Raw genomic sequence first — 15,934 nt, forward strand, 5'->3', positions numbered from 1 at the left:
TGATACTTTTAACTTTAATGGTAATTCATGGTGGTTATTTCTGCTAGATATTTTGCTTTCAACACCATCAAAGTAATAAGAGAAACTGTTGTCTTGTTAATATTAACAAAGATTATTTCTATACTTTATAGAAATGCGTTGAAGACAATTTTTAGTAATGTTTATCATATATCATTATGTAGGTAGATTGAATGTTCAGTTTGATTCAGTATTAGGCTGCTCTTGTTAAATATGTAGTTGCACTAAATATAAAATTAAATAGTTTCTATTTTGACCATTCTTATACTAAGTTAACAAAATAAAAACCTAACAAATTAAATGCTAAACCATTTTATTTTTTATCATTCTTCCAATATTATTTATTCATTGAAATAGGTTAACTTTTATTGCTTATATAGATGACAAAAGCAAATTACTAAGAAAATTCCTAGTAAAAAATGTTTTATTTTATTATTATTGTTTTGAAATGTTTTTGATAACAATTAAAAATGTGTATTTTTTTATTTAAAAAAAGCTAAATTAAAAGCTAAAAAAACTATAAAAAATTTCTCTATATTCTTCTGAAATATAATTCTAATATAAATTTCATTTATCCCTTTCTATCTAGTTTTGATAATAAAGCATTTTATCACACTGTTCATATCTTTATTATATTAAGATTTGAAAGCTTATAAGAACTTTAAGAAATATTTCTCGAGAATTCTTACACAATCTAATATTTAATTAAAACAAGCTATTTATAGCTGGATATATAGTGAGATATTTATCTAAAATCATGATCCATTGCATCATTACCATAAAACTAATTCCCTCTTTGATTTTGTGTTGTATATTCATGAGAAAAAGGTGATTAATACATATATATATATATTGTAAAACTATTTCCTATTTAGCTTGTTTTGTGAACAAACAATATCTGTGAATAGCTAGACTTATTAACAGTTATAAGAAGTAAACCAGACTGTTTCTAATATGGAAAAAAGTAAATAGTAATGGATAACAATTCAGAAAAGAAGTGATTTAACTATCTTTTTTTCTCATTAATTTACTGCCTGCTAGTTTCAAAATTTTCTAAATATTTTTGTGTAATAAAATTCAATTTTATTTGAATTACTGTTTGAATGACTTAACTCAACAGTGAGAAACTTTGTTTCTTTATTTTACTAATATCTTTATTTTGTAATTAATCTAAATTAACTATTTACAGGGGCTGTAAACCTCCTATGTTTTCCTATTGTTTTGCCAGAATTACCATTTGAAATCTAACAAAAGTCATAAAATATTCCACAAAATATTTTATTTTGTATGGTTCATAAATCGCAAATAATATAGCAATTATCAATTTGATTATGTCTTGTTCTTATCTTATTAATATTTTTGCATTGTTATGTGGGTATTTTGTTAAATTAAAATTAATTTCATGGGGGATTAGTAAAGTTTCTTGATAGAAGCTTTTTTCTTTTCTTTTTTTTAAACTATTTTCTGAAAAATGTGGCTGTTCCTAATTTAAATTTTAAAATTAATAGTTGCAGAGGAAAGTTGATTTCTGTTTTGTATATGTTTCTACATCTTAAAAGATTTTTTTTTTTTTTTCAATTTTAGCCGTTGTTTTCAATATTTTATCCCTAAAAATTCTGCTAAAATATAAGCCTTTTTAGTTTTTAGTAATGCTTTTCTTATGATTACAACTTTTGATTAAGCGCTATATAACATGAAACTAGACTAATATTGACATCTTTTTAAAAATAAAAATTTACAAACCGTAATTTTATGATTATTAATGATTACATAAAAAAATACATAAAAAAATAATCAAATATTATAATTTTTTGTTCGCAATTCCACCCTTAATGTAGCTATGTAGTTAACAGTTTTATCTAAATTATATTTGCAGGTCAGACAGCTCCTTTAACTTTATGGTATTTTTCTTCATTTTCTTCTTTCAATTCATTCTGTCTCTTGTCTATGCCATTGGAATTGAAGATTTCGGGTCATGGTGAGTTTTAATTTCAACAATTTTTTGCTTTCTTATTAAAAAAAAAACTAAAGTTGTCTTAAAATTCTGAATTCTAAGAAAACGGTTCTTTTTTAGTGGATTCATTATAGGATTGAAGGCTATTGGTACAAGTCCTGTAGCTGGTACCCTAGCTTTACTATTGGCTATTATGCATTCGATATTTGCAGGAGCATCATTTTTTCTTCTATTAAAGGTATGTAACATACCTTATTTTTTTATACATAATTATATTACAGCAATTTTCTTTTACATATTTTTTATTTATTTAATTTATTTTACTTGATTTATAAAACATTTGAATAGTTACTGAATAAAATGTGGTTTATCATGTATGGTATTTTATTATATTAAAGTTTGTTGTAAAAAAATATTGCTAGTTTAATTGTTAAAATTATTTATATCTTCAATCATATCTATGTAATACATGTAGGATTACATAATTTGCCAAAGGAATTAAGATTATCAAAATATAAATGCACTTGAGTATCGTTTCTTAAACTATTAGAAAAATTACTCTTTTAAACTAATTTCAATAAATTTTGAAAAAAATAAAGAAGCACTTAGATTAATGGAAATCAATAATTAATAGAGACTAACCAAAAATTAATGGCAAAGAACTACATACGGAATTTTAATACTTTTTCAGGTTAACTTTGAGAAAACAAAGACTGAAATTAAAACAGTTCCAAATTGTAAAAATATATCAAGAGATTTCAATATTTTGACATTTACACTCACCAAAAAAAAAATTTTTTAAATTGTAGAAATAATTTTTTTGTTAGCATAGTTCTGAAGAAGTACTATTTTAAAATCTTCATTTGCTTTTACGTAAGGTAACAACTGTCTTTAAAGTTTTATAATATTTATCTCAAATTTTATTTTAGTGATTTGATTTTCTTAGAATCTTAAAAATTTATAGGTAGTTTTCCTCAAGTATTGAGCAGATTTTTTTTAATACATACACAATGATTTATGGCTTAAATTTTATTTAGATTCATCGAATCTATCGGGGCACTGAACACAGCTTTGCTAAAGCTCAAGAAGAATTTACTACTGGAGTTCTCAGAAACCCTCATGTGCAGAATGCTGCTGCTGGGGCTGTGGCTGGAGCTGCTCGGCAAGCTATGAATCAACCTTTTAGTGGTAATCGATACTAGCAAAGTATGATTGTTGTTCTGTTTTGTGTACTGTTGTAGGCCAGCAGATGTTCCGAGCATTGTGGTCACAGCGTTTTAGTTGCTGCCTTTCCACATTTTTCTCTAATTCTTTTAATTTGCTCTGTTTTTGTCTTTGACTTTTGCTATTTGTTGGTGTATGTAATAAATTATGCTTTCTTTGAGCTTTGTAGCATTGCATGCATATTTAACTCATTCTATCGTTTTAATTTTTCAGATAGTAAAGTAGTTTTTAATCATTTTGTATGTTTAATTAAAATTGACATACAATTTCTTTTTTTTTAATTTTTCCAATTTAAAAAAAGAAAGAAAGAAAAGAATGAAATTAAGTAGAATAAAATTAATTAAACTACATAATTATTCTACTTTTAAAAAAAGGAATTATCTTAGAGCTTTTTCTGTAAATTTTGATACTTTTAACTTTAATTATATTAACAAGTACAGAAATTCTATTAAAAGTAATTAACATTTGTAAGAAATATTTAGGAAAAGTGGAAAATTCAAAGTTTGATATAAAAGTAATTTTCTAGCAAAAAAAAAAAAAAAAAAAAAAAAAAAAAAAAAAAGACATCATTTTTGTTTTATTTGTATGAATATTTACTTTTAAAGGTTTATTACAACTTTAATTGCTTATATTAGATTATTTATTTATTTATCTATTTTTTTTTTATTGCAGAATTTTAAATTTTATATATTTAGGATGCTAAACAAATGAACATAAGTGAAATGTTACATTTCAAATAAGATTTTATTCATTTAATTAAATAATAGTTGTTGTATTATGATTTTTCCCTATCAATTCTTATTTGCATGGAAGTAAATTTTTTATTGCATGAATTTTGTTTTAAATTTTCACTTATATGGGTGTTTATAACTTCAGTGTCGCTTAGTTACAATATCTTGTCTATTAAAATATATTTTAAATGCAGAAAATTATTTTATTCCAAGTTAATTAATTCACCAGACTTTAGTTAATATCTTCACTATATTACAATCGGTACACTTTCTGCTTTAATGTCCTTGAGAGGACAATAGTCAATCCTTATTTAATAATTCAGTACTGATTAAAATGTGGTGTAAGAAGGTATGAATTTCTCCTCATGATGTAAAAATAATTATAAAATTGTGATGACTGAAAAAAATGTTTTTAACTAAAAGAATAGACTTACCAGTGGAGTAAATGTGAGTCTCCTGCTTCTAGTACCCTCTTAGAAGTACTTGTGCATACACATACGTGAAAAATGATTGGTTCTCATGTCTTTTTCTAACAATGACAATTTGAATTTTCACTGTACTTAAGCCTGATCAATGTTACAGGTCATTAACTAGTGAAAATATAAGACATTACATAACTGATAGTGCAAAAAAAAACTTCTGTTTCTTCTATTTTGTATTGATTGGAGCTGATTATGTTAAAACACTGCATCCCACTTGAGGAACATGATATTCCTATAAGTATATTGCTGAAACTTTGAATAAGGAATAAAAATTCAAAATGATAAAATGTCTTCTGCATGTTAAAAAATGGTGGTTTATCGGTGTGCCTTAAGTATGTGGTATACGGATTATAGTTTTCGCAGTTTTCTGTTTCATTAAACCTTACATTATAAACATGCCATAAATAATGTATTTTAAATTTATTTATTTTATCTGTAGTTTTATTTTTTATTGAAAAATTTATGGGAAAAAAATGACACTGGATACTAAAACACCCATATATATTTAATGTGTTTGAGATATCTTACATTTTTTATTGTTTTTATTTCCATAAAGGTCGGAACCCATGACAGTATGACACATTTTGAAAACAAAACTAAGTCCAAGCAGTGGATACAACATACAGTCAAAAAAGAGGGAAAAATTCAGTGGGATGACAAGTTATAATAAACATCTATTTTATCTGCTGTAAATCTTAGTTGCATTTGTTCTGTAAATACTTAATTTTCTATTTCATTGTGATTGATGCAGCTTTGCAACCCTTCAGATGGACTGAAATCAATGCTGCTATGATTTAAGTTTAACACGAGATTTCTAATAAGTCATCCAGCTTTGCTATTTTTATTTTCGATTGAAGTCTTTTGTGTTATGTTTATGTGAAATAAAAAGTATACACTTGCATATTTTTTTTTCATTATCAATTAAAATATCTTCAAGAAACTATGCATGATTTGAGAGTGGGATATTTTCTCCTACTGATTAGTTAGAAATATTTCAATGTATTCTAAAGAAATATAATCTTATAAAAAAACTCTAGTTTCTCTTTACTATAATTTTCTCACAATTATTAAGTAAAAAATTACTATGATTTAAGTGAAGAATAATATTTCTCATCAATGGATATTGGCAGGTTATGAATTATTCAAGTTAAAGCCTTATAAAAATTAATCCACTTATATTTTCGTCATTTATATTTCTCTCTTTGATTAAATAAAAAAATTACTATGCATGATATTAATGAATAATGGTTGATTATAAATTGTCTATTATTCAAGATAAATTCTTATGAAAATTAGAATCTTATAAATATGAGTTGTTTATTTATAATTTAAAGCTCTCACTGATTAAATGAAAGAAATCACTATGCATGATTTGGATAAGAAATATTATTTATCATCAAAAAATATTAGCTTGTTACAAACATAATAAGTATTCATGTTGGATACTTATAAAAATAAGTCTAGATTATTTTTACTATTAAGATCATTATTAATTCAATAAAATAAAAAAATATGCATGATTTGGGAAAGATAATGATCCCTCTTTGATTCATTAAAAAATTATGTTTGGTATGGGGTATTATTTTTTTCCAATGATATTTGTTAAATGTTTACAAATAATTTATGTTGGAATATAATAATATATATTTTTAACCATTGAAAATACTTTTTTATGATATGTATTGATTGTTATCCACCCGTTTTTCCAGCATTTTACTGCACAAAATATAAGTATATATTAGTAATGCATAACTTGATATGAGTCATTTTATTAGTAGGTGGTAGAAAATTTAAAAGATTGTGGATTCAAAATATTTTTGCCCCACTTGTTGAAGTGTGTATTTTTGTAAATGTCAATGACGTTGCTGCTTCTAATATAACTTAAACCCTCAATTTATTCTCAATATTTGTATATAAAAAATTTTCCATCCATTCTAATTTGAATGTCTACTTTCTAACTTATGCTTTCTATATTAGCAAAAATAGATTGCACTATTATTCCTTTTCATGAAGATCCTTCAAAAGTATTTAGATTATATCTTTTTAAAATAAAATTTTTAAAAAAATGAACTAATTTTAAAAATTTATAGTTTATTTAGTAATTTTAGATGATAATGTAACTTTCAGTATAATTTTTTTTTTAATATCTCATTCCTGAATGATTTTAAATAGCCCCTTTATGCTCTAAAAATCAAAAGTCTTGATTGTAAAGTATAGACATTGAATTATTTAACTAATGTATCCTCTCACACGTTTAAAAAATGTTCCTTTTGAGGCTCATCTCTCCATGTTTGATTATGTAAATGGAATTCGTGTTCTATTTGTTATGAGCTTTTTATGTATATGTTGATATTAGTTAGAATTAAATAAAATTTATGATAAAAATTGAGATTTGTATTTTGTTAATAGTCTGAGTGTAACACCATTTTACACGTAATTTTTGTCTCCAATTATAAAATAATAGGTTTTTGTGCCTTTTATGTTAAAGTATGAGAAAAGATTAATTTATGTTTTTTATCAGAAATTAATTGAAGCTAGCTTCAAATTTGCACTACTTAAAATTATTACTAAAAAATAGTTTGCGATAATAAAAAATGCCTAAATTTTATTTATTGTATTTTCTTCAAAAATAATACTTTAAAAGGAAATATGACTATTTTCTAAGCATATGCTGCATGTTTGAAATAACTTCCTGTTTAACATTTAATGAGAAAAAATGAGTACTTCTTTTCTTTCTTGCCGTAACTTAAGAAATTCCCTTGGAGAGATTCAATGTATTAATATAATGTGAAAATTTTAATCCTTCCTTTGTAATGTAACTTAAAAATAACTTTTAACTTAGATCATCCATCATTAATTGATAAACAACTAATTGTATATTTTTCCTTATTTTACGAGCATAGAATATACTATTAGTTCAGAAAAAAAGCATCCATTTGAAATTAAATTCAAAACCCTTTTTATTTACTTATGTATTTACAAGCATAAAAGTTTAATCTGGCTTTTTCTTTGGAGTAAAATTTTCTAAATTGAATTTTAGATGTCCTGAGCTAACAGTGTTTCATGGCAGCTGAGCTGAATATCAATAATTTAAAACTTTGTCTGAATCGTGAAATGTGATTGCAAAACAAAAGAACAGGACAGGAAGGCAGATATAGTAAACAACAAGAATTTTATTGCGAGTGAAACTGAGAGAGAAGAAAATTATTAAAATCACCTCTAAGTTTCGACCTACAATTTAACCTCTTTTGATATTTATTTCATTTGCCTTTCTCATATAGATNTTTTCCTTTGGAGTAAAATTTTCTAAATTGAACTTGACTATAATTTTAGATGTCCTGAGCTAACAGTGTTTCATGGCAGCTGAGATGAATATCAATAATTTAAAACTTTGTCTGAGTCGTGAAATGTGATTGCAAAACAAAAGAACAGGACAGGAAGGCAGATATAGTAAACAACAAGAATTTTATTGCGAGTGAAACTGAGAGAGAAGAAAATTATTAAAATCACCTCTAAGTTTCGACCTACAATTTAACCTCTTTTGATATTTATTTCATTTGCCTTTCTCATATAGATAAATTTTGATATTTTTGTTCTTTACATGCTTAAATATTATTTTAAACAGTAGAAGTTTTTGTTCCCTGAAAACTTAACTGTAACTATAATTATTGGAGTAGACATAAGAGTTTTTTAGTTTTTAAACTCGTACAATCATATTAATTTTATAATTTCATAGATGAAACCTTTACCATGACATTATGTACAAAAATAATAATTATTGTGATAAATTGTAAGTTAAACACAGGATAAATTATTGTTATTGTGTACAACAAATCATGACAGCCAAAATCATATTAAAAAACCATTAAAAATTTTATTCTTTCTCTGGCAGAAAAAGAAGTGTGCAATCCTTGAGATTATTTTTTAGTTACAATATTCATTTCAAAAGAAGTTCTTAAAAGCTTCAGTTGTGAATCTGCAATAAGCAAAATTCTTATTCATTTTTTTTCAAAATCTCAATTCGATAAAGAACTAAACTATTGTAGATAATTTGTAATTATCAATTAAATACAAATAATCACACTTATCTGACCCATAAAATATTTGGTAGTTATTTGCATCAATATATTGTATATTAAAATGTATGTATCAACTTCAAAAAAAAAAGTGTGGCTTACATAAATTTATACTAGAGTATGAGACAGTAGGAAGTAAAAACTAGTAGTCATATTTTTAAATAATTCGTAACGCTGTAATTAAACAGTTGAATAATAATATAATTTATAGCACAATGAAACTAACATTACAGAACAAGGATTTAGTGCTTAAATATACATTTTCTGAAAAGTATTTTTTAATTTTAAAATATTTGTACATGAATTATTTATAACTTCACTTTTAATGTTTTTGTATTGATAACAAATGGATTACAAATTTATAATTCCCTTTGAAAAACGTGTGACGTGCACTAATTAAAAAAAAAAAACTAAAACTATAATATATCTTTAATTACGAAATATACAACAGGTTTTAAGAGACATAACACTTACTATACAAATAGGTACTCAGCTTTTAACTAGGAAGTTTGTACAAAAATTCTCCATCCTCATCATATACACAATTTTTCACTTTGTACAAAGTATTCTTTTTCCATGCAGAAATAGGAATAGAAACTTTTCCTTTAAATGTCTGACCAACAGGACGTTGGTAACCAGTTTTCTCGTTATATAAATAAAAAGAATCCTCTGCACTGTTTTTTTCTCTTTTCATTTCAATGTTTTCTTTGCTATATTTAGATATTTTTGATACAAAATCTTTAGCATTAAAAAAATTAGTGGGGTTTTTAAAATCTTTTTCTTTTGACTCTTGTTCAATCCATTGGAGATACTGCTTAGATGTATTCGATTTTTTACTGTCGTGTTTAAGTTGATGCTTTATATTTTCTTTAAACTGACTAAACGGAAGCTCAGCTTCATCAATGTAATCTTTCTTTTTTATTGCAATATCTCCATCCTCTTTAAAAAATTTAGATTTTTTAAGAAAGTTTGAAGCTTCAGTAATATGTTTAACAGTCTCAGACCTTCTATCATATTCTTTTTCTGTGGGTACAATCAGTTCTGAATTATTTTCTTGAACAGATTTTTTCTGCTTTTTATATTCCACATAATTTTTAATGATTCCTGAGTATTCTCCAATGAGTTTATTTTTAGTTACTTTTGTAATGTTTTGAGTAGTTGAGAGAGAAGGATAAGGTAGATTAGGATTGCCAGTGTAGTTTTCCTTTAGTAATTTACCTTCATTCCACAAACACTGAGTATGAAAGTATATTTGGTCAGATGGTTTACCAGACATCAAGGATTCCCACTTTTTTCTCACATCTTCATCATGTTGTTTAATTTTGACCGGATCTTTCAGGGTATAATTACTTCTCAATAATTTCTGTAAAAAAAAATTTAAAAAATCTTATTATTTTTAAATGAAGTCACTAACAATCAGAAATTTGAAAAGTATATATTTTAAGTTCAGATCTTATGTTACAAAATCCTTTCAATTATAGATTTATAATCATATATCTGAGTATTGGTAACAATTGGTGGTTTTAAAGGTATCGTGTTTAAAATTTAGATCTTATATTACAAAAGACTATCAATTTCAGATTTCTTTTAATTATAAATCTGAGAATAAGTAGCAAGACAAAATTTCATTTTTATATATCAAATAAAAAAAATGATTTTTGAGAAAATTAATAAAAAGCAATTATTTTTATTTTCCTTAATATATTAATAAATTGATTGGACATCGTGGTTTAAAACGGCATAGCCTGCTAACATCACATTTACTTAGGCACCGAATGGAAAACATAAAAGAGGAAGGCACCAAAATCTGTGCAAAGGTTAACTAAATGAATGGAAGAAAGCATGAGGATAGAGTCAGAACAGGGGTGCCTAAAAAAAGAGACTTAAGGCTTTATGTGCCATCTGTCTTGAAGAGGATAGGTAGGTAAGTAAAATATAAAACATTTTATATGAGAAAACGAAATTATACTAATTTATCCATATTAGATTAGAGGATCATTAACATGGCGAGACTCCTATTTAATGAGATAATTTATATACAAGGCCTAGTACACTATGTTTATCAACTAATAGATTGAATCCCTTGGAAAAATCTAGCCATTAATGAAACATAAAATAAATTGCTAGAAGTTAAGTTATGATGTAAAAAAAAATAATTTAATTTGTTATTGTTCTCAATGGACGAAAAATGAACTCATTCAAATAGTTTTATAAACTTCATTATGCATAATTGGCAGTAAATGAAATTTAATCTTAATCAGTTCACACATAATATAGTAAAATATTTTCAATCAATTTGGAATTTAGAACTCGCCAAATCTAATTCTTAAGTTTTTTTCTAAACCAATGATTCTAGTGCAGAGCTACTATCTTTTTTATACCACTAATAAAACCAAATTTATCAGAAACAATGAGTTAAGCATGCTAAAATAAATAGCTTTGACATTAAATTACAAATACACTATATGTGCAATTCGAACAGAAGCATTAACTGAAGAAACAAGATAACATTTAATCTTTGAGTTGCTCATATAAATGAAACATTTATCCAGTCACTTGATAGATGATTCTGTGTTTTCATCATAGAAAAAAAATGGGTGAGAATTTCTCACCCTTTCTCAAAAACAGGGTGAGATTTCAGAAAGTTAAGTGAGATTTCTAAAAACTGAAAAAATACAAATAGACTTGAAAAAAAAATTTTTTTCATTATAATACATTTTTAACGTCTTCTATTTTTTAAAGCATTGAATATTCTTGCTGCATCATCATAGAAAATTTTGCCTTTACTAGGTATTTGTCCATCTTAATATCCAACATTAGTGCATAAAAAATTTGAACGTCTTACATGAAAAAACCTTACCTGCGGTAAACACGTGGTTGCAGAGAAATGTGTTCTGAAAGGGGTTCCGTGGCTCGGAGGGGGTGTGTTCTGTTGTTCGAAAAAGTTCTGAACAATACTGGTAAATAGGGAATCTAGATAACGGGGCAAATGTTGAAAATAACGAAAGATCCAGGAAGAAAAGTGAAATGGATTTTATTCTAATTGGCGTAATTCGAAGCTTTTTCCAAAATGCGAGAAATTCGCGAATTTTGAAATTGATTTATAGAATGCGCGAATTTGAAGACTAAAAGCTTCTATTCGGTATCATATGACTAATTTGAATATTATATTCATTTTTCTGTAGCTACATCTAGGATTATGTATTTTTATCAAACTTTTTCATATTCTTTTTTATAGAAAAAATATGTTTTAAATAAATATCCTAGTAGATAGTTATTGTAGATTATTTAATTATTTCTATATCTTTAAAAATATTCTAAAAACAATTTACGGTGTCAAATTTCGTTATTAGGATATCCTCCCCATAAATGGACAATATTTTCGGTCCCCAGAGTGTCTGCTTAACCGAGATTTCACTGTATATATATATATATATATGTATATATATATATTCAGTGTGTTTCAAGACTCTTGAGCAAAAATTTAAGAGATGATAAAAAACGTCTAAACAAATAATTTTCGCCATACAATGGACCAAGCAGTGAACAACTAGGAGGTATCCATTACTGTTACATGAAAGAATGAAATGCCAAATGGATAGAGGGAGTTCTAACTTAACTTGATGTATATTAAATAACATGTGTCGCTCGCTACATTGCAGATGCAACTCTTTACTATAATTTTCTCACAATTATTAAGTAAAAAATTACTATTATTTAAGTGAAGGATAATATTTTTCATTACCACTCTGCATTCTTTTTTCTGTAATTTGAGTTTTTTCTGTAATTTTGCTCCACATGCTGTCAATAAAATTAATTTAAAACCTTCTCTGTCCATTTGGTGCTTGATTCTTTCATTTGCCAGCGACAGATACCCAATAGTACAGCTTGCTCACCACCCATGCATTGAACAATTAATTACTCGTTTAGATGTATTCTATTACCCCATGAATTTTTGTTTATGAGTTTTGAAATACCCGGGGCACAATACAAAACCTTAGTTCTTCTTATGAGCTTTTTTAAATTCTTATCGTAAAGGTTTTGCAGAAGGAAAAGACTATACTAAGCACTTGGTCCAGTCTAGAAATATGGTTGCGAAAATTCTGATACATCAAATTTCTACAAAAGTACTTGATAACAAAGTAAATCAACTCCATAAAGCCATTGAAGTAAAATCCCAGTTTCAACCCTTACAGTTTACATGAATTTAATCAGTTGCTTACATAAATTAAATTAACTTTTCATTTATTGCAAACGGAGATGGTACTTGATGAAAAGTTCTTGGTCCTCAAAAACTTTGTATACCCATAGATACCATATACCATGGATCACATATCACCTGCATGCATTTATACAAAATAAATCACATACTCACTTTAACACCATCTACGCTAATAGGAAAACTCTTGGACAATGCCTCTGGTGTCCAATCTAAAGGATTTAGTTTGTGTAGATATTTTATTTGTTCCTTGGCAGCATAGGTCAGCAAATTAGTTTCCTTCTCACTTTGGAAATACTTTCTCCCTATCAACTTCTTTTTAATAAAAATTTTTCCACTTTCCTTTTCCCTATGAAAAATAAATACATGCAGTTTATTATAATAATATATCAAGAGTTACATTATAATAATGAGTTAAATATTAGGAATTAAGTTATTGAAAAGATAAAATTTGTTTTGTCTCGAAATTAAAATCAAAAACATTTACTCTCATTTTGATAGTTTAACATTGTGCTACACATTTTTTTTCACAGAAAAAAAAAACTAATTTATCGAGTTAAAATTTGGAAATTGAGACAAAAAAGAACTATAAGGAAATAAAAAATTTGAAAATTAATGATTAGTTTATGATATTTATTGTGCCGCATTCATGTACATAAAATTTGTAAGAAACATTTTTACTCTTTACTAAAATTGAAAATAAACTATCCTTTAAAAAAAAAATTATGATAATAAACTAATATTATATGAAAAATTAGAGGTAGAAAACAGTAATGAGATACAAATGGAGAACGCAAATACAAATTCTCTTTTGCTAAATTTGAAAATTGATAAAATTTTTAAATAATGTAGAACTAATTATAATTTTATATTAATCACAAATACATAAATGAAGCGCAAAACTCTTGGAAGATATTTATTTTGTTGATAATATATTTTTGAATTAGTATATGATATGCTTTTTGGGGAAAAATACTGGACATTTTACAGTGCGTCAAATGAGTCTTTTCTACTAATTTTTGGGTTTTTAATAAAATTCTACAATTTCTCCCTGTCCTGTAATCATTTTGCTAGATAGCCAGATTTATGAGAAGCATCATCTAAGGTATTAGAACAAATATGAATTCATTTAAATAAATTTTGTTTTGAGAAATCATTGACTTAATTTATAATATATTTTAGCCTAACATGGTTTTAATTTCTTTTCAGATACAAAATTTAATAATCATAATTTTTTTCTTTTCAAAACATACTGCTCCTTTAATCAGCTTCTACCTTTTACTTTATAATTTTCAGAGCAACATTGAACTTTGATGTTGCAAATATGTTATTGGACTTAAAATTTACAAATGCAAAAGGAAACCATTTTAATATGCTATTTAGAAACGTATGTAATAATAATAAGCATCTTTTCAAATAGTGTGATGAGTTTTTTTCTTTTTTTAATAAATGTGTTAATCTATATTAAAAAAATATAATGTTTGTAAAACTGCAAGCATTATGTCCAAAAGTCTATTTAACTAGTGATTCCTTAACTTTAGCCATTTTCAGATAATGATATTTCTACTCATGTTATATTTATACTCATTTGAATCAAAAAGCATAACTTAAAAAGAGTAATTCATGCAAAAATATGGTTTCAAATTATATTATGATTGATCATTTTCAAAATACAAATTTAATTAAATATACAAAACTGAATCAGTAATACACTAAATTAACAACAACAACTAAATTAATTATGAGTTATTAATTAAATTAATTCATCAGCAATAAACTACGTAAATTAATTATTAGTAATAAACTCAACTGTCTTTTTTTTTAAACATTTAAAAAGAAAGGAGAGAAAAAACTTACCCAAAAGTAAACATTATATGATAGCATTTGAATAATATCTCATTGAAAACTTTCACTTAGGTATGTAATACCAGGCCATATTCAATAAATTCATAAACCATGACTAATAAATACAAACTTCTGAAAGAATAAGCTTATTCCAGTTTTGTTAAAAAAAAACTATATTTAATGTTGATAAGTATTTACCTAATCTGTCTATCGTATAATCTGCTGCTCTCGGTAACTATTGATTGAAAATCTTCTCCTTTTTCAAAAGCTTCTGCAATGTCTAAGTCTTCTTTCTTAACTCGTCTAGACATTTCTTCCAAATCAAACGATGCATGATCCTCATCCTCTTCGTTCATATGTTTGACTTTAAATTCTTTTATCGTTTTAATTACCGACACTCTTTTAGAAGGGTTTCTCAGAGCTCGATAAAACGTTGCAGAATAATTTGATGCTGTAAATGACGAAGTACATATGCGAAGAATGTTAAACATTGTTTGACTAATGAAACTATACAGTATCGCATAGAAATCACAATGTTTTGTTACCTTTTCAATGACATACAGAAGTTACGACTACTGATTTTTGCTACTTTTGACTTTTACTGTTTACCCTGAGAGGTAGTGTATAGCGTGAGGATGCCTGTGAATCCTCAGGAAACAGGATGATCCCTCAAGGCATGTTTTCGAGCATGCGCAGTATACTAATCATAATGAGTAACGCCTCTTCCCTGTCCTTCCTAGTCAGATGACTACGCGATAGAAAATGGCGAGAAATGGCATTTCAAAAATGTGACTACTTCAAATTTATCCAAAACTAATCAAGGATTACATAAAGGGTATGTGACTATACTTTATTCAAAATATTTATTATCTGCCTTTTCACTAGAAATTTATACCTCCTTAAGAGTTGAATGATCATTTCTTTAAAATATTTGACTAACGAAAATCTTTATTTGATGTCAAAATGTGCAATGACTGGTGGATTACCAGAGGAAACCCGAATAGAGAATGATTTTTAAATTTAAATATGTTTATGCAATCCTTTGTAATAGTATTTAACGAGCATTTAATAATATATAGAGAAAAGGCAGCAATAAATATATAGAATAAAATATATTTACTACTCATAATACTGTGTTCCCTTTTGTTCACTCATTGACTCAATAGAATATTCATAAGATTGCCATAAATGACATAAGAAAAATAAATAAAAAAACATTTCATCAAAGCAATATATTATTTAAGCAATAATGAACTTCTACTCACTGTTATAAAAAAATACTTTATTTTCTTATAAAAAACATTAAATTTTCAGAGTTTATTTCTTATTCCCAAAAATTCGTTTGAAATTAAATATTTATATATAAAAATATAGGGTTTTTTTTT

At 25.9% G+C, this 15,934-nt stretch overlaps 2 protein-coding genes across 4 annotated transcripts in view; one reads left to right on the plus strand and one right to left on the minus strand.

The window, feature by feature from the left end:
* The window catches only part of LOC107439073 (secretory carrier membrane protein), a 16,859-nt gene extending 10,061 nt beyond the window's left edge, over positions 1-6,798 (plus strand). The window contains exons 7-10 of one of the 2 annotated variants that reach the window (XM_016051546.3): positions 1,895-1,996; positions 2,093-2,210; positions 3,010-3,178; positions 4,966-6,798. In XM_016051546.3, the coding sequence (XP_015907032.1) occupies positions 1,895-1,996; positions 2,093-2,210; positions 3,010-3,174 (385 nt within the window). In that variant the 3' untranslated portion in view covers positions 3,175-3,178; positions 4,966-6,798. The remainder of the gene's footprint in view (positions 1-1,894; positions 1,997-2,092; positions 2,211-3,009; positions 3,179-4,965) is intronic. The other variant, XM_016051547.3, reaches the window with a different exon arrangement.
* Positions 6,799-8,896: 2,098 nt separating this feature from the next.
* Positions 8,897-15,159, minus strand: LOC107439074 (ankyrin repeat domain-containing protein 11). 2 transcript variants are annotated; one of them, XM_016051548.4, is made up of 3 exons: positions 14,748-15,159; positions 12,861-13,053; positions 8,897-9,848 (listed from the first exon to the last, which is right to left on the minus strand). In XM_016051548.4, exons 1-3 carry the CDS (start codon positions 15,038-15,040, stop codon positions 8,982-8,984), a joined length of 1,353 nt encoding a protein of 450 aa, XP_015907034.2. In that variant the 5' UTR covers positions 15,041-15,159; the 3' UTR covers positions 8,897-8,981. The 2 variants fall into 2 exon arrangements, with proteins under 2 accessions (XP_015907034.2, XP_071034739.1); XM_071178638.1 differs by having other exon boundaries at positions 14,562-15,159.
* Between the last annotated feature and the right edge of the window lie 775 nt (positions 15,160-15,934).

The sequence above is a fragment of the Parasteatoda tepidariorum genome, chromosome 3 (genome assembly GCF_043381705.1).
Source record: "Parasteatoda tepidariorum isolate YZ-2023 chromosome 3, CAS_Ptep_4.0, whole genome shotgun sequence".
NCBI classification, from domain to species: Eukaryota; Metazoa; Arthropoda; class Arachnida; order Araneae; family Theridiidae; genus Parasteatoda; species Parasteatoda tepidariorum.